At 41.2% G+C, this 24,091-nt stretch overlaps 1 protein-coding gene across 1 annotated transcript in view; it reads left to right on the forward strand.

The window, feature by feature from the left end:
- LRP2 (LDL receptor related protein 2) overlaps nucleotides 1–22,590 on the forward strand; it is a 198,849-nt gene extending 176,259 nt beyond the window's left edge. Inside the window, exons 67-79 of the mRNA XM_069471622.1 lie at nucleotides 1,342–1,507; nucleotides 3,103–3,231; nucleotides 7,271–7,491; nucleotides 8,270–8,446; nucleotides 11,268–11,387; nucleotides 13,335–13,425; nucleotides 14,261–14,328; nucleotides 14,506–14,626; nucleotides 15,154–15,283; nucleotides 16,439–16,540; nucleotides 18,198–18,305; nucleotides 22,175–22,246; nucleotides 22,429–22,590. Coding sequence (XP_069327723.1) covers nucleotides 1,342–1,507; nucleotides 3,103–3,231; nucleotides 7,271–7,491; nucleotides 8,270–8,446; nucleotides 11,268–11,387; nucleotides 13,335–13,425; nucleotides 14,261–14,328; nucleotides 14,506–14,626; nucleotides 15,154–15,283; nucleotides 16,439–16,540; nucleotides 18,198–18,305; nucleotides 22,175–22,246; nucleotides 22,429–22,590 — 1,667 coding nt within the window. The remainder of the gene's footprint in view (nucleotides 1–1,341; nucleotides 1,508–3,102; nucleotides 3,232–7,270; nucleotides 7,492–8,269; nucleotides 8,447–11,267; nucleotides 11,388–13,334; nucleotides 13,426–14,260; nucleotides 14,329–14,505; nucleotides 14,627–15,153; nucleotides 15,284–16,438; nucleotides 16,541–18,197; nucleotides 18,306–22,174; nucleotides 22,247–22,428) is intronic.
- The last annotated feature ends 1,501 nt before the right edge of the window (nucleotides 22,591–24,091 follow it).

Raw genomic sequence — 24,091 nt, forward strand, 5'->3', positions numbered from 1 at the left:
TGCATGAATTTTGTTGCAAGAGTGGAAGAGGAAGGAAGTTCCTTCTCTCCAGAATGCTCCTGACACATTAGCATGCCCTTGTGTCCCAGCCAATCTTTCCTGACTTCTCTCCAAACCTCCTTCCATCTCCGGGGTTTATCCTTTCGGGATCACCTCACATGTGCTTGTCTATGCTCATGTAGATCCTGTTCTTCCCTCCCGTTGTACACTTGGAAACTTTCTACTTAGGCTTCAAAGATCCAGTTCAAATGTCACCTCCTCTGAAACATCTATAATTCCTCCTGGCAGAGTTCCATGATCGCTCACCCCTGACCCTGTAGCATTTTATACATGCTTTTAGTAAAGGACACGTGACATTGCCCACATTTTTTTCCTCCCTACCTGCTAACCATGTGCTTTTGGGAGACAGAGACTGAATCTAATCACCTCTACATGTCTAGCACCTGACCCAGCATCTAGTACAGTATATGTGGTAGGTGATCAAAAAATTTAGTTGAATGAAGGAAAAAATGAATAATACTTATTGTTGAGTCTCTCATGGCTCTATGTGGTATGCTAGGAGTCAGAAAACTTGTCTTGTCCACCTATAAATTTATCTTCTATGCCTGCCTTCCTCATTGACTAGCTTTATAAGGTTAAATTTTTGTAACAATTCTCTGAATCTCAATTTTTCATCTGTAAAATAAGAGTAGTAATCTTGTTCTATCTGCCTACCTCTGAAAGTTGTTTTCAAGACTGAATGAAATAGTAGATGTGTGAGGCTTTGCAAACTATCAATAACTATGCCCACATAGGATTTATTATTGTATTTTCACACTTAATCATGCAATACAATAAGCTTTGTGTTTACCTAAGAAAGCAGCAAATTCCCAATATATGCCTTCAAAGTCACAGTCGTCCTGTGCTTTTAAAATGCCTGAGGTCCACACTCCTTCAGTCTGTACGTAAAATAGGCTTCTCATCGATACGGCTGCTTTATTGCCATTGATCTTGAGTGTGATTTTAAATTCTTAACGGCCCTGCCCTCTCCTCATTTATCTATATGTTCTGTTTCAGCATAAGAGTAAATAAGCTCTTGGCCAAAATATATTTAAATGAATTACTTTTAAATAGAGATGTCTAAGTAAATCTCACTATCGGTTGAAGCATTTGTAGCTAATAGCTCAAGTATAATAGGTTTTAAGGCTTGATCATATTGATATAATTGAATAATTCATATTATAAGAACAATGAGGAGAGCGAGATGTTAATAAATGAACAGTACTTCACCCTATTAGACCCCAGTTCCCCCATTGCCTGATGCTCTTAGCATTCAACTGACCTGAGTGTCTTCCCTTGTAGGTGTTGTGTACTACACTGTGCGAGGGCAGGGCTCCGGATTTGGTGCTATCAAGCGTGCCTACATTCCCAACTTCGAATCCGGCAGCAATAATCTTGTGCAGGAAGTGGACCTGAAACTGAAATATATAATGCAGCCAGATGGATTAGCTGTGGACTGGGTTGGAAGGTAAATTTGCTGCACATTCCCCTCTTGCCTATTCCGTTTTCTTGGCTAGAGTTCTCAAACTGCTGGGCATGGCACATGAGTTAAGCTGGGCCTAGATGTGGGTAACTCAGCTGCTGGTGCCACTGGGCAATGCCTAGGCTGGCTCTAGCCCCAGCAGCTATCTCCACTTACCCCAGTGTGTCAAGGAGACACTATCATTTCCTGTATTATATGCATGCCAAGGAAAAGTTTAGGAAAGCACCCAGGTCAAGTTTCCCTATTATATCTAGGAGAGCATTCTTGCCAACAGAGTTCTGGATTCCAAAATTAACTTTCAGTGTGCCAGCACTGTTCATTTTGTGAGTAAATGGGACAGCCTCATAATTCTCCCAGCAAAGCAGTCGAGATGAAACATTTTTCTCTATGGTAATGATTTTGGGAAGAATAATCCACATCTTATGTTTTTAGCAGGCTACATAGTTGGAATAAGTTGAAATTTTACTTTCCTGCTTAGTCTTTGGGGTTAAGTTAATAGAGTTGTCAGCTCTGGTCTGTTCTCCCAGACCTTCTGATGATCCCTAAGTAAGAACCTTACATAGGGTCATCATCAGGTAGGTGCATGAGAGGCAGACTAATGAGGAAAAGTTATTAAGCTTCTCCTTCAAGGAAGAGCTTTGCACTGCAGTGACATTGGTGGGAAAGTGATTCCTTGCAAATGAACTAATAATGGAAAAATACTTGAGAGGGAAGGCACAGGGACCCTCCTGGGGAATAGAGATTTATTTGCAGTATAAATTCATTTTCATCTTTTAACAAACTTGTCTGGTGTTACTGGAAGACATGAGTGTCTCTGAAGAGGTTAACTGGGTCCCACTGCACCTGCAGGCTAACAGGAAACTCCTTTCAGTGTTTTCTGTCGGGAAACAGGGCCTCAGACAACTGTTAGTGGAGTCAGGAACTTGAAACTCCAGACATTAACACTTCCTTCTGAAAGCCAACCAAGCAATGGCAGATCTGTCTTCTTGTTTGAAGTTTTACCTCTTTCTCAGCCTTTTTGAAGGAGAGAATTAAGAAAGTGATGGAACTTTTTCTGCTTGAAAGAGACTGAGACCTGCAGCCTTAGAAGTGGAAGTAGGGGCAGGATGGCCTTGCCGAGTTCATTTTGAAAAGCTGTTCCCACTCATCTTTGGAATTGATGCCAGATTCCTGTTGATTCCAATAGGGCTGTTTGCTGAGGAGGAAATAGACTCCTGGGCAGTCAGATTTAAAGGACTAGCCCAAAGTGCAGAAGCACATCTCATAATCATGCCAGATGTGAGCCAGTCTCACTGCTCTGTCTGCCACCTTCACTGGTTCTGGCCGACTCAGCTGCTTTGGCTGACTGGGCAGGAGTCCCCTCCATCCCTGACTCTTCCAAGTGTAACCTGCCAAAGATGTCCCTTTGGCCGTAGAGATTGGGCCAAAGGAGAGAGGGGCCCATGCTCTAAAGACAGGTATCTGAGTAGCTGTGCCACCAGCCAGAGCTTTCAAACAAAATGCTCTCCTCCTCAGACTTCTTCCCCAGAAATGACTAGTCTAGACTTTTCAGTTGTTTAACCTTATCCCTCTGAATTCAGGCATATTTACTGGTCAGATGCCAAGAATCAACGCATCGAGGTGGCCAAACTTGATGGGAGGTACAGAAAGTGGCTGATTACCTCCTCTCTGGATCAACCAGCCGCGGTTGCTGTGAATCCCAAACTAGGGTAAGTACTTGAAGGAGTCTTTAATGTTCTAGATAATTTCTATGGGATTCTCATAAAATTTCATGTCTTTAATGATTTTTTTCCTAATTGTACTGAAATTGTCCTTAATTTTTTTTTTTTTTGGAATAGCATCTATGACTATTTCAAGAATTATAACATGCCCTTGAGATCATTTAGGACCAACCGTTTCTGATGGAGAGATTCCTTTGAGAACATACCTGAGAACCTTTCTGTTTACATGGATTCCTTGTCAAATCCAAGCTCTGAACTTGAAAGTTCTTTGTGGATTTAACTTTTTTTTTTTTTTTTGAGACAGAGTCTCACTCTGTTGCCCGGGCTAGAGTGAGTGCCGTGGCTTCAGCCTAGCTCACAGCAACCTCAAACTCCTGGGCTCAAGCGATCCTCCTGCCTCAGCCTCCCGAGTAGCTGGGACTACAGGCATGCACCACCATGCCCGGCTAATTTTTTGTATATATATATTTTAGTTGTCCATATAATTTCGTTCTATTTTTAGTAGAGACGGGGTCTCACTCTTGCTCAGGCTGGTCTCGAACTCCTGACCTCGAGCGATCCACCCGCCTCGGCCTCCCAGAGTGCTAGGATTACAGGCGTCAGCCACCGCGCCCGGCCGATTTATCTGTTTTAAGTGAAGGTTTCATCAGAATTGTTTTTCCTTTCATTTGGATGTTTTCAACTAACTAATTCATTGAAATTCAGCTAGGGATTTGGTCATATTTCCAAACATTTATATCCAAAATATGCAAGTATTTAAAATACTGCAGATAAATACATATTATCCATTTGTAGGAATGTTTCAATTTATAGTTTATCTTTAAATCACCTCAGTGTAAATGAGAACTAGTTTTGTCATTTTTCTCTATATTTCGAGACATTTATTTGGATAATCACTAAGCTGAAATGACTGGGTACTTACATATTCATTTAGTCTCAGAATAGTGGCACTTTATTTTTTAAATTTTGAATAACCCCAAATACTTCACCTATTCGGGTAGGACCAGTATGGCCCTTTGTAGATATGCCAATATTTGTGTATAGAACACTATGAGCTATTATTACTGTGATTCTGTTATTTCATATGTTAAATCATACTCTTCAGAAACTCAGGAATGACACTTGAAATATACTTGCCTGATAAGATTAACCTGTGATGTGGACTTGTCCTCAACCTATACAATATCTTAGACGCTAAGAGATGCAAAGTGTTCTATGGTATGAATGATGTGACTATTTTCTGTATGCCGTTTAATTCTTTCCTCTGTAATTAATGTTTATACCTATCTTTTTATTATGATCACATTCTGATATCTCTCCACTGTTCTTTCAGAGAAGATCTTCATTTTATTCTTTGTAAATTCCTTTCTCTCTGGAATGGCTCAGTGTAGTCCTGGGAGAGAGTGGAAATAAGAAAGGAGGTAGGAAGGGTTTAACTGCCTAAGGCCTCAAGACCTGCCCTACAAAACTTCTCATTCCATGATGCATCTGAGAGGCTAACCATCCCTAAGTCTTAGAAAGCATTTGTGATATGTGAAACTTCTCATAGCTTCTATGGTATCAGATTTGCCACTGGCTCTGAAGGATGATGATGATGATGACTGTAATAATATTGACAATGACAGTAAAAAGAGCCACCATTTATTATATTCTTACTATGTGCCAGCTACTGTGCTAAGTGTCCTACATATATAAACTCATTTGAATCATGCAACAGGCTTATTAATTAGTTGTAACTTTCTATGCCCTATTTACATAGGTGGATAAAATAATACCATGTTCCTTTGTTGACTATGATGTAAGGTAGAAAAGGAGGATTGTCATGAGGACACTACTGAATAAACACTGTGAGAGTTCTGCCTTGCAGGGGTTCTGGGGAAGCTGTGTGTAGAAAGTAGCATTTGAACTGAACACTGAGGATTGGGATCTATTGGTAATAAAATACATGCTAGATCAGTGTAGGTGTGAGACCACGTCTTGGAGAAAGACCTGGAAGGATGTCTTGGGTAGAGATAGACAAAGGGGACAAGTTCATAAGCTCAGAAAATAGCATGAACAAAGTCATGGCCAAAACAAACAAAAAAAAAAAAACAAAAAAAAAACCCCCAAAAAACCCATTCTGTGTACTTTTTTTGAGTTTTGAGTATTTATTACCTTTTTAAAAAAACAGCTTTACTAAAATATAATTCACATACCACACAATTTAGCCATTTAAAGTGTACAATTCAATGGCTTTTAGTATATTCAGAGTTTTGTATCCATCACCATGATCAATTTTAAAGCATTTTTTTACCCTAAAAAGAACCCTGTACCCCTATCTATCATCCCCCAACCCCCATGTCTCCCCAAGTAACCACTGATCTACCCTCTATCTCTACAGAGGTGTCTGTTCTGAACATTTCCTACAAATGGAATCATACATTATGTGGTCCTTTGTGACTGGCTTCTTTCATATATCTATCTTTTTCTTTCTTTTTTTTTTTTGACATAAGGTCTTGCTCCATCACCTGGGTTGGTGATATCATTGTAGCTCACTGCAAACTTAAACTCCTGGGCTCAAGCAGTCCTCCTGCCTCAGCCTCCCAAGTAGCTGGGTCTACAGGCACACAGCTAATTTTTCTTTTTCTTTCTTTGTTTTTTTTTGTAGAGATGGGATCTCACTCTTGTTCAGGCTAGTCTTGAACTCCTGACCTTAAGCAATCCTTGTTCCTTGGCCTCCCAAAGTGCTAGGATTGTAGGTATAAGCCACCACACCCAGCCATGTCTATCATTTTTAATGAAAACAAAACAAGGTAGTATTTGCCAACTGTTAAGACTTTAAAGGCCTTTGGCCACATTTTTCCCAGAGCCTAGTTTGTCTGAAATCCACACATTCCTCCATGGAATTTAAGGATTGGTCTACACCTGATGATTGATTTAGACAAGAGACTGCAAAGTGGTGGCCAGGGGACTGAATTTGGTCTATAGACATGTTTGGCTTGAACTACACAGAGCTTGAAGTTTTTTTCTTGTTGTTGCTGGTTTTTGTTTGTTTTTTATTTTTATTTTTTTTTTTTTTTTGAGATGAGGTCTCTCTATGTTGCCCAGGCTGGACTCAAACGCCTGGCCTTAAGTGATCCTCCTGCCTCAGCCTCCTGAGTAGCTGGGATTACAGACCTGTTCCACCACACCTGGCTCAAGTTTTTTTTTTTTTACTTAGTTGCTAAAATTTCAAATTAAAAAAAAAAAGAAAGAAAATCTATATTTCTGGCTTGGAAAATCAGAGGAACTGATAACACTGGCACTGGCAGGGACTCTCCCTCGGGGTCTTACTCTCCCCATTGCCTGATTTTTTTTTTTTTTTTTTTTTTTTTAGACTAGTCAAGTGCAGTAGTGAGGAGAGGGGAAAGCAGTAGAACAAGGAGTTCAATCTGTAACTGACTGTGAGCAATCAAGTGAGATAACTCACTACCTTCGGACCAGCCATCGCCTGGTATTCATAATTGGGCTGCTCTCCTCCTTTATCTTACCTGCCTGGTCCTTTCTAGGTATTTCAAGTGTTGTCATCTTTGGCTTAGGTAATTCTTCAGTGTCAGGTCACCTTTGCTTACACAGACTCTTTCTCTGTAAGTAATTCTTAATTGGATGCAGAGCATACATTTAAAAAGAGTTAAAAGTAGCTCCATGAGGGTAGAAATCTTTGTTTTTTCCTCTGATGTATCCAAAGGACAGGACAGTGCCTCTCACACAGTAGGCCTTCAATAACATCTCTTGAAGAATGAGCAGCTTTTGTAATGTACCTTTTAAAGGCTTCAAATGTGCATCCTTCAGCCAATTTCTGTTAGGAAAGTACAATTTTCAGGAACCGAAAGCACACATGCTCCCCCATTTCGCTCCCTACCTTCTGTAAAGTGTAAAAACAGTGCCACTTAGCTCCCAGATCTCTGCGAAAAACACTTGCTTACCCTGTTGGTAATGCTCCATGTTCTGCTGTAGTGGAGAGGTCCCATGCGGTGAGATGCTTCAATGAAAAAACCTTCTGTTACAGGCTTATGTATTGGACGGACTGGGGAGAAGAACCTAAAATCGAATCTGCCTGGATGAATGGGGCGTCTCGCAATGTCCTGATTTCTCAGGACCTTGGTTGGCCAACTAGCCTTACTATTGATTATATGAACAATGACCGGATCTACTGGAGTGACTTCAAGGAGGACGTTATTGAAACCATGAATCACGATGGGACCGCCAGGAGAGTTGTTTTACATGAAGGTTAGAAATGAGTTAGAAATTAATATATTAAATAATTTTACCCATTTTCTCGAGAAAGAAGCCTGATCTTAGAAGACACTCTATATAGTTTTTTAGATACCCACCTCCCCTCCCAACTCTCAGTTGCTGAATTAAATGCATATGAATGCATCAGCAATAATTAAATCCTTTTTATCCTTTTTTACATAATTTTAAAAAGTGCATCTCAGCAGCAGATATTGAAATAACTGAGACTTCTGTTAGATCACCCTTACAGAGGTGGCATTCAACGTACCAATGTTAGTATCGTCTAACCACGTCTGGACACATTCATTTTCACTGTGCTAGATAGCTTATTATGTATAACTGGAAACATCTGGAAGGAGAAGAACATTTTGTTTTCTTATCCAGACTCTGCAGAATTATAATGATTCAGCACATACCACATTTTTCTTATCTGACCGATAGTGTCTTATGTTCAAGGGAAAAGATAAAATCTTTGGCATACAAATTGTTTTCCAATGCAATGAAATCAGCAGCATGAAAGTGAGCTAGGGCCCTATAATGGATGTTAGACTGTATGCATTCATCTGGTTTAATTTCCGTCCTCTTGATCTATTCCCAGTGCAGCACACTTTCATAGTCCCATGTGCAGAAAGTCTGCCTGAATGTTCCTGGAGTTTCAAGGCATTGTATTAGGGAATAATTCAAGCAGAATAATATTGGATATAGAAGTGGTACTAGGGTATTTTCTTATCAATAACCTTGTTTTGTTTTGTTTTCCTTTGTGGGTGAGCAGCAGTGCGCCCTTACAATCTGGACATCTTTGAAGACCAGATATACTGGATATCTAGGGAGAAGGGAGAAGTATGGAAACAAGATAAATTTGGACAAGGAAGAAAAGAGAAAATGGTGGTAGTGAACCCTTGGCTCACTCAAGTTCGAGTCTTTCATCAATTCAGATATGATCAGTCAGGTAATCACCAACTTTGAAATAAGATGTTCCTCACTGTCTGAAAACTTTATTTCAAAATAATGGCTATATTGTTGGAGAATGCAGTGAATAACAATAAGCTAATCTCTTGGTACATGAAAGTGGGGTGTGTGTGTTTGTGTGCATGTTGTGTGTATATGTGGGGGGGTGTTTTAGCCATTTTGAGCAAAGAAAGATAAAATTAGAGGTCGAATGAAATTATGTAAAATGCCAGCAGATATGAAGAAAAATATTTCAGTCCTCATTGTTTGGAGTTGTGAATATGTACTTCTAAGCCATAGGATCCAGTAGGCATTAGACCCCTGCTAAGTGTGCACTGGGTTAACAAGAAACAAAACGTGTTTCATGGACAAAAGAAATCTTTTTATTATTTATTTATTTATTTATTTTTTTGAGATAGAGTCTCACTCTGTTGCCCGGGCTAGAGTGCCGTGGCATCAGCCTAGCTCACAGCAACCTCAAACTCCTGGGCTCAAGCAATCCTTCTGCCTCAGCCTCCTGAGTAGCTGGGACTACAGGCATATGCCACCATGCTTGGCTAATTTATATATATATATATATATATATATATATATTTTTTTTTTTTTAGTTGTTCAGCTAATCTCTTTCTGTTTTTTTAATAGAGATGGGGTCTCGCTCTGGCTGGTCTTGAACTTCTGAGCTCAAACGATCTGCCCACCTCGGCCTCCCAGAGTGTTAGGATTACAGGCATGAGCCACCACGCCTGGCCTTTTTACCATTTTGAATACTTTCCTTTTAGTCAATTTTCATCTATCCCATTTTTTAAAGAAATGTATAAATTAAGTCTGTAACTCTTTCTTACTTATTTTATATCTGATATGTACAGAACTCATTTCTTAATGAAAATTACTAATGCAGAAATTTTTTTAATGCTAAAGAATAAATAAAATGATTAGTCATATGCATTTCTCTGCCCTCCTCTTGTTCTCATTTTCTTAGTTTTGGGTCCTGCTTCATCAGGTTGCCTTCAGCAGTGTATGGAGCACAGTGAAAGGGAAAGGAAATGTTTTAAATGAGGAAAGGAAATAGACTTTTACTAAGTTCTGTATGTCAGATTCTCTCTTCAGTGCTAATCTGGACATCTGTTATTTCAATTAATCTTCTGAAAAATCCTATAAAGACATTTTATTCTCATCTCTAATAAGGAAACTGAGGCTAAGAGAGATTTAGTAACTTGAGTGAGTTTTAAACTCACAAATGAAATGATTTTTATTTTCAATTCTATCCAACCCAAAGCTCGGCGTCTCTCTGGTTTGGCCCAGAGGTCAGTATGCCTAAATCCCAGGTTGAATTCTATGGCCGTGTGGCCTTTGGCAAGTCCTTCCCACTCCTGTACGTGAGTCCAGGTTGCAGCCTGAGGTCCTCTTGTGTTCACTGATATTCTGATATTCTTGGCAAATTGCAACCCAGAGCTGACACCCCGAGGGGAGTATACTGGTGGCAAATGCCTTTTCTAGGGAGTAGCTCCCTTGTCACCTCTCTCCAGCCCCTCTTCAGAATATCCCAGGCCCTCCCAATGTAATAGCTCTTGTGTGCTAAGCGTTCTTGAGGCCCTCACACTTGGCAGTTTTAAAGGCAAGAGAGGAGAGAATGATTTACCTGGAGAGGCCCCCCTGTGGCCCCAGTGGGGAAGTCTGGAGACGGCCCCCTAGGGAAAGGCTTCTTAGCCAGTGGATGCTCTGGGGGCCCTTTGGAAAATAATAATGGAGATGGAGGCCAGAGCCCCAGCCCAGCTGGGCTAGATTAGCATCTACTTTGAACCAATAGTTCTTAAATTGTAGCATGCATGGGATTTCTGGGCCCCATTTGTGGGATTTCTGATACAGTATGCTGAGATGGCCTAAGAATTTCTGTTTCTAACAAGTTCTCAAGTGATATTGTTGATGCTGGTTCAGGGACCACACTTTGAGAATCACTGCTCCAGTCCCTTGCTATAAGATGAGTATCTCGGTGTGTTGCATAGGCTGATCTCAAACTCCTGGCCTCAAGCGATCCTCCAGCCTCAGCCTCCCAAAGTGCTAGGATGACAGACATGAGCCACCACACCTGGCCCTGGTGGGGGAGGAGGATTTTAATGCTAACGGTTTAGAAATAAGGGACTACGAATGACTGTAGACATCACTATCCAAGAGAACTTTTTGTGATGGTGGAAATGTGCTACAAAAGTGCACTGTCCAATACAGTAGCCACTGGCTACATGTGGCCATTTTAATTATTCACAAATAAAATTTTTAAATGAGTGTAAGATTTTTACAAGAACAAGAAAGTGAGGTTCAAAATTTTTGTCAAGTCTTTTAAGACCAAGTCAGTGCCTACGGAGTCTGGGGGCCCTGGAAGTAAACTGAGTGAGTGTGATGGTGATGGGTAGCCTTTTATTAAGCTAGTGAGTTAGAAGAAAGAGACTGTTCTCTCCCTGGCGTTTTGAGCCATCTCAAGTTGTTTAGCACTGATTAGATTTTGAGGTTAGGCGGTGAACCAGGCCGATACCCACTTTCCAGACCTGCCAGGGCAGTAGAGCAGAAAAGTGATGCCAATAGAAAATGTGAACGGTACAGACGTGGGAGGGAGGCCAGAGGAAGGGACTGGGCTACTTTGATGGGGTGCAGGCTTTGTAATGTAAATGAGGATGAGTAGCCAGGTGACATGGGGCCTAGAGGTGTTGGGGTGCTGCCTGGGCTCTGCTGTCACCTGGCAGAGCCACACCCAGTTGTTGGGTGTCCCCTTGGTCGGTGTGTGCATTCTCCCATCAGGACCTAACTGCTGTTCCCATTCTTCTTTCCAGTGCGCAACCCTTGTAAACAGGTCTGCAGCCACCTTTGCCTGCTGAGACCTGGAGGATACAGCTGTGCCTGTCCCCAAGGCTCCAGCTTCGTAGAGGGCAGCACCACAGAGTGTGATGCAGGTAGGGGCACTGCCCGGGCAGCCCAGGGGCCTGACGGGAGCTCCTCTGCCTCTTCAGGAGCCTGAAGAATCCCTGTACGCTGGGTCCTTCGTAGAAGAGAGTGGGGATAGCTGGAAGGAGGGATGAGAGGTGTGGGAAACAGAGCTGAGTGGGGCTTCAAGGGCCAAACAGAACTCCTGTTCCAATGATTCTGAGTATTACTTGCTAAGATTGCAGACATACAGATCTAGTGCTCCCAAATCTACTGTTGTGTGGTTTTGTAAAGACATTTTAAAGAGTGAATTTTCCATGAGGCCCATGACGCCAAATGCACTCAATGTAACCGGAGTCCCCCAGGGGGAGACACATGTTCCTGAGGTGGGAGGGGCTTATACAGTGAGAGGGAGGGCTGGAGGAGGTTCGCTGTTTCCTCACATGCTCGTTTCAGCCTTTGACAACTGAAAAAGGGCCACCTTTTGAAAGGGACCTTATGTTGTTGGGAGATGAAGGCTGGATGGCTCACATCCTTGGGCCCCAGTTTTAACTGCCAGGGAAATGAAGAGGCTTAAATTATCTTCTACCTACAGGGGGAGCAAGCACTTAAACAAGGCACAGCCCTTTGACTCAGGTTTAGAGATAGAACTCAGAGAAAAGACTACTTCCTTCCCCTCTTTTCCCCTACCCCACGCTCATCCCAATGCTACTGGGGAAATGTGGCAAGATTCCAACATTTTGAACAAATGGCAGTTTCAAGCTTTTGAGATTTGTTCTATGCTATAGGTAGATCATTCCGACAGTCATTGGAATTTCACATCGTAGGAGAGATGATGTCAAAGTTGTCACCTCATCTACTCCTTTTCTCCTTTAAATTTTTTGCCAAGTGGATTATATTAAGATTCTTGTTTAAAAGAACTTTAACCAAAGTAAGCACACTAATGAAGGTAATCATTCCATATAGGGCCTTGGGTTGATATATTAGTTAATTAACCAATTAGTTCACTTAATACGATTTACTGCGCACCAGCTATGTACTAGGCACTGTTCTAAGTGCTGGAGATAACAGAAGGGAACAAAACAGACAAATCCCCTATGCTCATTGAGCTTATATTCTAGTAGCACAATCAATAGAGAAGCCAATAACTATGTAATAGGTCAGGTGGTGAAAGCACTATAGAGAAAACTAAAGCAGGAAAAGAGGATGAGGATGGGGTAGGTGGAGTTGCTCTTTTCAGTGGTGTTCAGGGAAGGCCTCTCTGATAAAGTGAACTTTGGCTAAAGCCTCAAATCCAAGGACTGTGCCAGGAGAATATCCAAACTTCTTAAATAAAATGCACGTGCCAAATACTTACTAATCATCTTCAAAGTATGAGACATTGGAGCACTAATGACCCTTCAAGCACATCTAGGGAGTATGTGTGGGGTGGACGGGAAGCAGGGACCCAGAGCAAGGGGCGGTTTTGGAGGACTTAAAAACTGAGACCTGTAGCCAGCCGCCTACGAAGGCAGCTATGTGACTGCCCGGTGACTGATCAATTACTGATGCTTTGGAGCTTTCAGCTGAAGTTTCAAGATGTACCTATGTTAAACTCTTGATTTTCACTGGGTTCACAGAGGAGAATTCTAAAGACTTCAAATGAGAATGGGAACATCTTTAATTCTTTTACCACAGGTTCTTATAACTATTAATATATGCTCTGGAGTCTAGTACTTCTCCACTGTTTTTCTGGGGGAGACTGCTATAAACTGCCCCTGTCTTTCCACTAAATGTACGTTTCTCTCCAAGATCTTATTGCTGATAAGGAAATTCATTTGACTTAGGGGGAAGGTGACGTTTTGACAGGGAGACTAATTAGCTGGCCTGCCCCCACCCCCACCCCACCCCTACCCCCACCCCGGGCAGGTTTGCATGGTGTGGGTGCTCTGCTGAGCCCGGCTGACTAACACTTGCATGGCTTTCCCTTTCTGCAGCCATCGAACTTCCCATCACCATGCCCCCCCCATGCAGGTGTATGTACGGAGGAAATTGCTATTTTGATGAGAATGGCCTCCCCAAATGCAAGTAAGTCTGAATGTTGAGGTCCAAGCTGTAGGCCTTGCCTCTTCTGGGGGAATTTGAGTCCTTAAAGTAGCCAGGAAAACAAGTATAGGAGCCTTGCCAATTCACTAATTTTTACATTTTAACCAGCTTGCCCTCCCTTGGGGGAGTCCATAGAGAACTAAAGCAGTGCTTCTCAAGCTTCTCCTGGGGGTCTGGTTCAAATGCCCATTCGCTCACAGAGATTCTGCATTTCTAACGAGCTCCATGTGATGCTACAGAGTCATGGACCACACTTTGGGGAGTAAGGAATTAGAGAAAAGGCAACAGCATTTTCCTATTTACCTGGTATTGTTAATTTACAACAGCACTGTGGGCGAACAGCTGTCGGCAGAGCTGTGTTAGTACAAGGCAGCCTTGACGAGCGGAAAGACTGGGTTAAAGATTTGGAAAGAAGATGACTGTACTGAGAAAGCTGTAACACGGAGAGATAAATAGATGTCTTTAAAAACTATTTAATGAAAGCATAACAAAAGAAAGGACACAACCATGGTTTCCATTTTTCCTCTCTGAAGAAGAATTGCATAGATTAGGTAGAGAAGACACCAAGTGGTTTATTTGATGAGGCTGACCCTGTAGGTACTACACCTACTCTGCTGAAAGCAAATTTCTAAAGTCAGATCACTGTTCTTTCTGCTCATCGTCTTTTCGTAGAATAAACAAAAGTCATGCAGGATACAGTGTCTGTTCAACATGTAATTTATTCAATCAAAGCTCTCTACCTCAGGATGTGCTTAGAAAATTGCAGTAGAAGTCTAAGAAGGTGACAGCTAGTGAATGATTTTCCTTTTCCTTTCAGGTGTCTTAATGGCTACACCGGAAATTATTGTGAAATTGCCTTTTCAAAAGGCATCCCTCCAGGAACAAGTAAGTTTTAAGAATATGAGCAACTTGGAAATATTCATGGCTCCTAAATTGCATGCTGTCCTAGATCTTCTATTTAACCCAGTCTCTTCTTTGAAGAGTGAATGGTTCTAGCGCCCAGATTCTACCAGGTTTTTGGTCTCGCGTACTGATAAATTCGCTTCTCTTCCTCTTCTGTAGCCGCAGTGGCCACGCTGTTGTCAATCCTCTTGATCATCATAATTGGAGCTCTGGTAGTTGTAGCATTTTTCCACTACAGGAAAACCGGCTCCCTTCTGCCTGCTCTGCCCAAGCTGCCAAGGTCAGTTTTATTACATATAATGTTGATGTTCAAAGCCTGTGTGACGGGACCATGTGAATAACTTTCTTTTCTTTTTAAGTTAAAAAAGTACAATGCACACTTCACCTCTTCTGCAGTTCAGAAACAAAAAGGAGTGTGGATTTAGAGCAGTCATTTCAAATCACAACTTCTTAATTGTGTGCTTCTCTGAAGCCTGAATGACAGTTACATTTTATAGTCCAAACGGTTGTGCCTGCTGGTGGGCACTCAGGCGAGACTAGTCTAAAGTTGGCTGTGCAGTGGTCTAGGCTTTACTCCTGTAAGTGCCTGATGGGTTTTCTCTTAGATCTCAAGGGTTTCAGAATGTGCATTAATGTTTCCAGGTAGCTAAGGGAACTTATTACCATGTTAGACGTGTAAATTTAGAATGGGAATTGAGCTTTTCATTTAAGTAAGATTTGGCAATATGGAGGAAAGGGTACTGTTGCAAAAGTTTTTTTTTTTTTTTTTTTTTTAAATAAGGTACTGTTTTGGTTACTTCCTTCCAGCTTAAGCAGTCTTGTCAAACCCTCTGCAAATGGAAATGGAGTGACCTTCAGATCAGGGGCAGATGTTAACATGGACATTGGAGTATCTGGTTTTGGGCCTGAGTCTGCTATTGACAGATCAATGGCAATGGTGAGTATGGTTCAAAATGATTATTTGAAGGTTGTCATTTTTACTATTTTATAAAAGAAACACTTTTTATAAAGAACAAAATTAACCTAGAGTATATTGAAATACAGTAGTAGGCCTTTCAGAATGACGTCTACACTACACAGGCCAAGTTAGAAAACATTAGGTTTGTTGCAGAAATGTGTCTGAAAATGTTAGCTCTAAGCCACATTGTTGAATTGGAATCATAAATAATCTTAAGTTTAATTGGAATCTTAAAGAGTCTTATGGGTTTTGGGGGGTAGGGAAGAACATGATATTTTTGTTTTTATTTGATGACTTTTGTATGTATAAAAGGAGTGGGAAACTATATTTTTCCACCAGTGTACAGTGATGCAATAAATAGGATTTTAGAGTCACTGTTGGTTCAAACCATGGCTCTACCACATACTAAGTATGTGACGATAGGCCTGGAGCTTGATAGCCAACCCTCACTGTACCTGTCTGTAAAATGGGTATAATACACCTCCTGTGAAGACCAAATGAAATACTGTATGAGGGGACTAGCACAATCTTAGCACAGAAGGAGCTCTCTACAATCAGTATTGAGAAACCACTTTCAATATTTTGTCTTCCCCAAATCTCTCATTTTTTGTCTTGCCCAAAAGTACAATATTTTCCATTCTTTCTTCTTCCTTTCTCTCCTTATTCTTCTTACTCTTCTTCCACCACCACCCTTTTCTTGGTTACCCAGACCCAATCCCCAAGTGAGTTATTTATATTAAAGGGAGAATTAAGTAGAGAATTTGGATATAGGAGGAATGTTTCCATCTCCTTGAATTGATGAATTAGTATAGCGGTCTCCAACCTTTTTGGACACCAGGGACCAGTTTCATGGTGCGGAGCTCAGGCAGTGTGATAACGTGGCCACAGACTGGTACTGGGCTTTGGCCCAGGAAGGGGACCACAGAATTAGTGCATTTATGTTACTTTAAATGTTGATTTGCCATATGGAGGCCTTGTGTCTTGCTGGTTTTTTTTTTTTTTTTTTTTGCAAGTTCTCTTTTTGGTAAGTGTGGCATAGCAACTAGCAAACCTCCAGGCAGGAGGAAGGGACCTTTCTCTGTGTGTGAACCAGATTGGCATGGTGTGATCTCTCTCTCTCTCCCCCCTGGCCAGAGTGAAGACTTTGTCATGGAGAGGGGGAAGCAGCCCATAATATTTGAAAACCCAATGTATACAGCCAAAGACAGTGCTGTTAAAGTGGTTCAGCCAAGCCAGGTGAGAAATCACTCAATTACTGCTGTTGCTGGATCTTGTTCTATTGAGTAATGTTCTCTTAGAATCTCTTAACCTTCCCTCCAAATGGAAGGAAGCTTAGTGAGTGGTCCATGCCTCAGCTTCACTATCTGCAGTAAAAAGACCGACCAAAGGACATAAGGCTTGAAAACAATCAGAATCCTGCTTTGTTGCGCAGTTGTTGAGGTTTGGCAGCTGTGCTGGGGGCACTGACCAAGAGCCTTTTCATTCTGAGTGCTGTCAGCAAGAGAGCTGAGTCCATTCAGAGGCTTGGTAAACACAGTGCGTGACACACCACAGGTTCTTGATAAATACTTAGGAAATGAATGAGTGAAGGATTGTCAGGTCATTATACAGGCATTTTGGGGACTGGATCTACTTTCTGGTTCTTACTGGTGTCACAAACATGTGATAGGAGGTGGGTTAAAGGACGAAGGACCTCCTATGCTTGCTTTTCTGAAACTTTTCTGAAAAGTACAAAGGTCTCCAAAGGTGATGGGCAGATATCTAAATATCCTTTGGTGCAGGTCTGTTGGTCTTCTTTAAGACGAGCTGGGAGATGAAATAGGAATATGGATGGAGGGAAAGAACCTTTCAGTAGGTCTGCATTAGTAGCCCGAGCACCGCTCTCAGTACTTGCCCACTGTGACCCTGTCTCCTTTGTCGAAACAATTGTGGCATCAGTGACAGTGAATAATTTTCATTGTTAACACCTAAACTTCTTTTGAACTCAAGATATGGCGCATTTTAACATATAAGGTAGAAATGTTTATTTTACAGATAGCTTTCTTAAGATCAGAGATGTTTGAATCTTGAAAGCATTTTGCCTTATCCTTTGATAACCAGATAGCAAAACTTTAATCACATGATGAAACAGGTATGACATTTCATTTGACAGTTTCACTTGAAATAAAATGAGGGCAAGTATACAAATATATATGCAAGTTTGAGAAGAAATAAAGTGGTGAATGTAAAAATTTAGGAAAGGGAGTGAATTGTCTACCTTGTAATTTATTATATATTCATGGTAATTTGCGTTTAACAGGGAACCTTGGAATTATATGAATGTTATAGAAAAATGTGTAAAGGAGTATTAATTCTATTATATCCATTGTTTCAAAAATTTAACCTCTATTTTAGCAGGCCTATGAAATTATTAATTTCCAAAGATAGGATTTATTAATATCCAAAGAAATTATTAAGATCCAAAGATAGGATTCTCAGTTCACCAATGAGTTCAGGGAATTATTTGTGCTGTTATTCTAGGATTTGGCTGCCAATATATAACCAGAGTATCTTTTATCCAAAAATGTGATCAACAGTGGGAGTAAGGAGGTACAGAGAATACAATAGAAATTGCTCTTAATAAATAAAAGTGTGATTAGTGAGGGATTTGTTTGCTTCCCAGGATTAAGACATGAGATGACTTAATGGCTGGTGCTCTTGGTTTTGGGGAGGTGGGAGTAGTGTTTGGTCCTGGCGTACCGGGTTGGCTCCTACAAGAAAAATGGTACCTGGCCATGTCTGTTGGGAGAAAAAGGTGGTAAAAAGAACCAAAGAGTTGATACAAACTTTATATCAAATCTGTTTATTACTGAACTCTTTCAAAACTGGATAAAGACCTTCAATATGTCCACAGGTGACTGCATCTGGAAATGTGGATAATAAGAATTACGGAAGTCCCATAACCCCCTCTGAGATAGTTCCAGAGATAAAGCCAACTTCCCCGGGTGCTGACGAAGCTCAGGTAAGTTGCTGACTGCTGAAATGATGTGAGATTTGGAAAGAAGTTTGGAATGGCTGGGTTGTCATTAACCCTCAACAAACTAGGGGAGACCCCTACAGGCTGACAGATCCCAAGATGTACAGGCAGTTAATAAAGATAATTTAAAAAAAATCATAGATTGAAAATCTTTCTACCAAGTAAAGCTACATTCCAACATTGAGTTGGGTATAATGTTCCTTGTGACTTGGGAGACTGCATCTTAAAGAAGAGCAGACAGACTTCTGGATTCAGTATCTTCAGACCAGGGACATTTAATATGAGAGATTGGCTTAGTATGAATAAAGAATTCACTGTGTCAAAGATACATGAAAAAGTCCCTTGTCTGTGTGATGCAATTTTTCTACACTGTGCATCTTTATTCATTTAATAACGTGTATGTTGTTCATAGTGGTTACCTACGTTTACCACTAGATGGCACTAATTTACCTCCTCTTTATCCATCTATCTGTCCGTTCCTCATCCACCTAATTGTCCAGCCAATCGTTACTGCCCTCAATGTGCCAGGCATGCTGTTTAATACTGGAGATTAAAGAAAAAAACACCACTAGATGGAGCCTCTCTGCCATGCTTGCAGGCCTTTTGCAATTTGTAGATTATTTGGTCTACAGAGAGAAATTCAATCAATTTATCTGATGTAAAACTCTGTATTAATGTATAATATTTCATTAGTTTTAATGCATACATATGCAGGTATTCTAGATCTAGCTGTATGATTCTGGACAGACTGTTTTACCTCTGAGTGCAGGAGTCCTTAACAATGTTCCTCACAGGGGGAACTACTGGCGTACTGGGCAGGGCCGTTGTTTGTGCTCGAGAACTGTCCGGTGCTGGGATTTCAGTATTCCTGGTTCCTGCCCACTAAATTCCAATCACATCTCCCTCGATTCAGTGTGAGCCCAGAAATCCCATCCCTACACACATGCACAAGCGCACGGGGACGTTGAGAACACTAGGATCTGGAATGTCTCAATTCTAAGATTCTATGACCACTTTTGTGAAGTAATGTAAAGAAACAAAAGTCTAAGGGTAGTTAGAAATTTTCCCATTTTATACAACCTTATTTCTCAAATTTCATAATCTATAAATACATTGGTGTCTTCAAGATTGACTTGGAAGTCTCATTAGATGTTAAGCCATTAACCACCTCAGACGTTGGTTCCTGTTCTGCTCGTTTGGATTAAAATAAAATTTGAACTAAATTGATGCTGATGAGAAGAGCTTATATCAAGGTCTCTGTCCACTTTTTCACATTCCATTACTTATTCCTTGTATCGCACTCACACAGACATACACACAAACACACATGAATGTTGTCTAGAAAGGAATTTTCAGTTTCCTATTTTTCAAGTGACTAAAATTTTTTTCTTTAAAAGCTACATTAAAGGCCGGGCGCGGTGGCTCACGCCTGTAATCCTAGCACTCTGGGAGGCCGAGGTGGGCGGATCGTTTGAGCTCAGGAGTTCGAGACCAGCCTGAGCAAGAGTGAGACCCCATCTCTACTAAAAATAGAAAGAAATTATACAGACAGCTAAATATATATATATAGAAAAAAAATTAGCCTGGCATGGTGGCACATGCCTGTAGTCCCAGCTACTCGGGAGGCTGAGACAGGAGGATCCCTTGAGCTCAGGAGTTTGAGGTTGCTGTGAGCTAGGCTGACGCCACGGCACTCACTCTAGCCTGGGCAAAAGAGTGAGTCTCTGTCTTAAAAAAAAAAAAAAAAAGCTACATTAAAAATGGAATTTGAAGATTAATTTTCCGTAAACAGCTGAATGCTTGAGTGTCGTATATTTGGTTTCCCAAATCTGAGAACCCCAAGTCAGTGCCAGATTTATTTTACACTGTCAACATGTTTTCTCAGTCCCTGTCAAGTCTAGTGATCTTCGCTAGAGAGAGCCCCCTCCCAGCCGAGCAGGAAGGGGAATGTGGTAAGGAGGCTGTGACCTCTGACCGGCACATTTGTCATCAGAAACAAAATGAACATTGAAAGGCTTTTTCAGAGGACAGCAGATCTTCACCAATTGTAGTCCTTTCTCATCCCATCTATGCAATACCTGGGTTCTTCCTCTTACTTTTCAAATCAGGTGAGGCTGAGACCCTCTAAGATTTGTCTTCCATGGTATGTCCAGGGACCCTCCAATGTTTGTTGCCTCCTGGGCACTGAGGTAACAGCCAGTGGTGGCTTAAAAGCGGTGGAGGCGCTTGGGTAAGATCACGTAGGATGACATTAACGTGCCTATGAGTCTCACAAATGTACCTTTCATCAGTAAATATGCTCAAAGGACTAAAAGTTAAGAACATGAACTCCTGTGACTCAGTTCTATTATTTTCCAAAAGTTTCATTGACATACATCTCCCAAGGAGACAAAAACGAGTCACCACACCCTTTCTCTTCTTAGTAATTGCTTAACTCCAAGTAGCCATTCCATCCCGAAGCAATGACTCTTGAGAATTCTGGCCTTCCCCGCTCAACTGTAAAGCTCTCAGGGGCAGGGCTCTGGCTTGAATGTGTCTTCGTCTTCCCCTTGGTGGCACCAGCTACAGAGTAGGCACTCACTTAGATGTGGGTCAGAGTGGATGACTTCTGCTTCTCCTGCAGTCATGGGCTCCCCACTCCTTCACCTGTTGGTCCCTACTATCAGAGAGTAAGAGACACCCCATAACACCTGGGGGCTACCTCCGCTCCCTGTTGGAGTCAGCTGTCTGTTCCCTTTGGCCAGGTTTTACCCGGCAGCCAGGGCTGTGGCCAGCACTGCAGGCAACTTTTCAGTAATGGGGCTGGGGGGCACACACCAGGGTCCAGGGTGATTCTCTTTGGGTTCTTTGGTTTAGGGGCCTCTGAGTCCCCTGAGGAGTCACTGCCTGCTCTTCTGCCTACAATTTAGGCAGTTATTCATTTTGCTGTGACTCAGCATGTGTAAAATAGGGATAATAATTGTACCTACCTCAAAGGGTTGTTAAGAAAGCGCAGTCAGAAACCTGTAACACCCTTAGAGTAATTCCTGACACAGAGTAAGCACTCAGTAAATGTTAGTTGTTTTTGTTATTACTATTATTATGATTATAGAATGGAAGTGATGAAGGGAGAAAGGATACTCCTGAGTTGACCAAAGGTTAAGACATTACTTTAGAAAATCAGAGTTACTATTTGGCTTTCCTCCCAGTTTTCAGGCAGCCCTAGAAACTTCTTTTTCTCCAGATGCATCTTGCGTGTCTCTGTTTTATTTGTCCTCTTTGTACTGAGGTAGTCAGAGTGATCTGCCGGTCAAAGCTTGTAGATACTGTGGCACAGATTCTGTGAACTATAAATTCCAAATCAAGGGCTGGGAGCGGTGGCTCACGCCTGTAGTCTTGGCACTTGGAGGGCTGAGGCGGGAGGATGGCTTGAGGTAAGGAGTTCGAGACCAGCCTGAGCAAGGGCATGACTCTGTCTCTACTAAAAATAGAAAAAAATTAGCAGCGCTTACCCGTAGTCCCAGACACTTGGGAGGCTGAGGCAGGAGAACTGCTTGAGCCCAGGAGTTTGAGGTTGCAGTGAGCTATGATGATGCCACGGCACTCTAGCCCAGGCAACAGAGTGAGACTCTGTCAAAAAAAAAAAAAAAAAAAAAAAATCCAAATCGAGGAAGTATTTTTAGGTGAAAAAAGCCCAGAGAGTTTCTGTTACTGCTGTTCAGGGACCAGCTTACCACATGGGTCAAATCACACAGGCCCAGGCCCCAAATTGCTTTATCCTTCAGTGGGAAGAAATTTTAAAATCTACACGGGGGAAAGAAACCCACAAAACATTCCATTACTGAAAATTTTTTTGTTTTCTCCTTTTCATTTAGGCGACAAAATGGAATATCTTCAAACGAAAACCTAAACAAAGTACCAACTTTGAAAATCCAATCTATGCAGAGGTAATTTTTAACAATTTTTCTTAGCACAGACATTCTTTCATAGAAATCATTTGCTTGGCTAGATTGGAAACACACTTAGATTTTTCTGAGCAGATGAACCACAATTAGCCTTCTTCATGAAAAACTGTCTCTGATCATGTTGGGGGAATAAATGGCTGATTCCTGTGTTGTTGTGGTCCTAGATGGAGACCTCGCCAAAAGAGAGCGTTGCTGCGGCCCCACCTCCATCACCTTCTCTCCCTGCTAAAGCTTCTCCAAAAAGAGACCCAACTCCCACCTATACTGCAACAGAAGACACTTTTAAAGACACCGCACATCTCGTTAAAGAAGACTCTGAGGTATAGCTATGCCAGCTACTTAGGGAATAATTAGAAACACACTTTTGCACATATATTTTTTACAAACAGATGAAGAAAAGTTAACATTCAGTACTTTATAAAAATATATATATTTTTCCCTGTTTGCTTGTAGTTGGAAATGTCTTGTGTGCCTTTTTTTTTTACTTACGCCGTCTCATATTTTTACAAACAATTATCACGATGTACTATATGTATATCTTTGCACTGAAACTGTCTGAAGGTAATGCTATAAATACATTGTACATTTGTAAATTTTGGAAAGATTATCAGTTACTGAATTTGCTAATAAAAGTGTCTACTGATTTGGTTGGTGATCATTATAGTAAATGATCTGATGAGGAAAGGAATTGACTTGGGGCCTTTAGCTATGTCTAAAGAAGAGGCACCACTGCTATTTCCTATAAAATGATCCAGGAAAGGAATCCAGGCCTCACTGTTGGGTCCAGTTTTACACATGAGCACTTAATTAATATTCAATATTACATGTCAACTCAATTCATAGGTATATTGATAGGAGGCCACTGTGTTGCATGGATACCTTGATTTGACTGTAGACACCTCAGACAATACAGAAGGTAGAAAAAGCAATTCATTTTCACCTTTCTGCACATTTGTGGTGTTTAACCAGAATACTCCATTTCATATGTGTTCTCACTAGCTGCCAAGTCAACATTTTTACCTGTAATGTCTGTGAGGAAATCCCATGTCATTAAGTGCAAGTGTTTGTATTTAATCGAATGATCTTCTTCTCTTGATGGACCCCAGAGCAATTTCTGCCCTTACCTGGCATCTCAGGTGGTCACCTACCCTAGTAACTGGATCTCTGTAGCTAAATTACTAAAACCAAATCTGTGTCTTCATAAAGTAAGGTGCAAAACAAATACCAGTTGAACAAAGCCTCAACTGGGTTCTTGTTTCTATGTGTGAAAATATCATTATAATGACTATTTATTTCCTAAGTTGAACACGAAAGGGAAGCCGCTCTTATTGAGCTTATTTTTTAGGTCCTTTGGCTAAATCTGTGCATTTGTATCGGAATGTACTGTACAGCCCAGCTCTTCTCTTGAATACTTGCTATAGTCTCCACAACAGGAACCATGGCAGGAATATACGATTTCCATAGCAAGTAGCATCCCTGGTTCTCTGTGCTAATATTGCACATTGGTGAAACAATGAATGAATGGATGGATGGATGGATGAATGAAACATGTACTACTGATTATTTTATTCCTGAGTTCTCAAAATATTTTTTGCTCATATTTTGAGTGCTGATTATGATCACTTTGAAATGTACTTTGATTAGAAAAGCAACTGGAAATGATGCTGCTGAAAAATTTCTAATAAAAGTGTATTTTATCAGATGTCTCCTGTATGCTTCATAAGCCCTGCTCTTAAATCAATTGTATTTTGCCATGTAGAAAGCTCAGGGCTGTGATTGCTCTCAGTCACAACAGTTCTGTGCCACTCCTTCCTGGAAATGAATCCA

The sequence above is a fragment of the Eulemur rufifrons genome, chromosome 1 (genome assembly GCF_041146395.1).
Source record: "Eulemur rufifrons isolate Redbay chromosome 1, OSU_ERuf_1, whole genome shotgun sequence".
Classification (NCBI taxonomy): domain Eukaryota; kingdom Metazoa; phylum Chordata; class Mammalia; order Primates; family Lemuridae; genus Eulemur; species Eulemur rufifrons.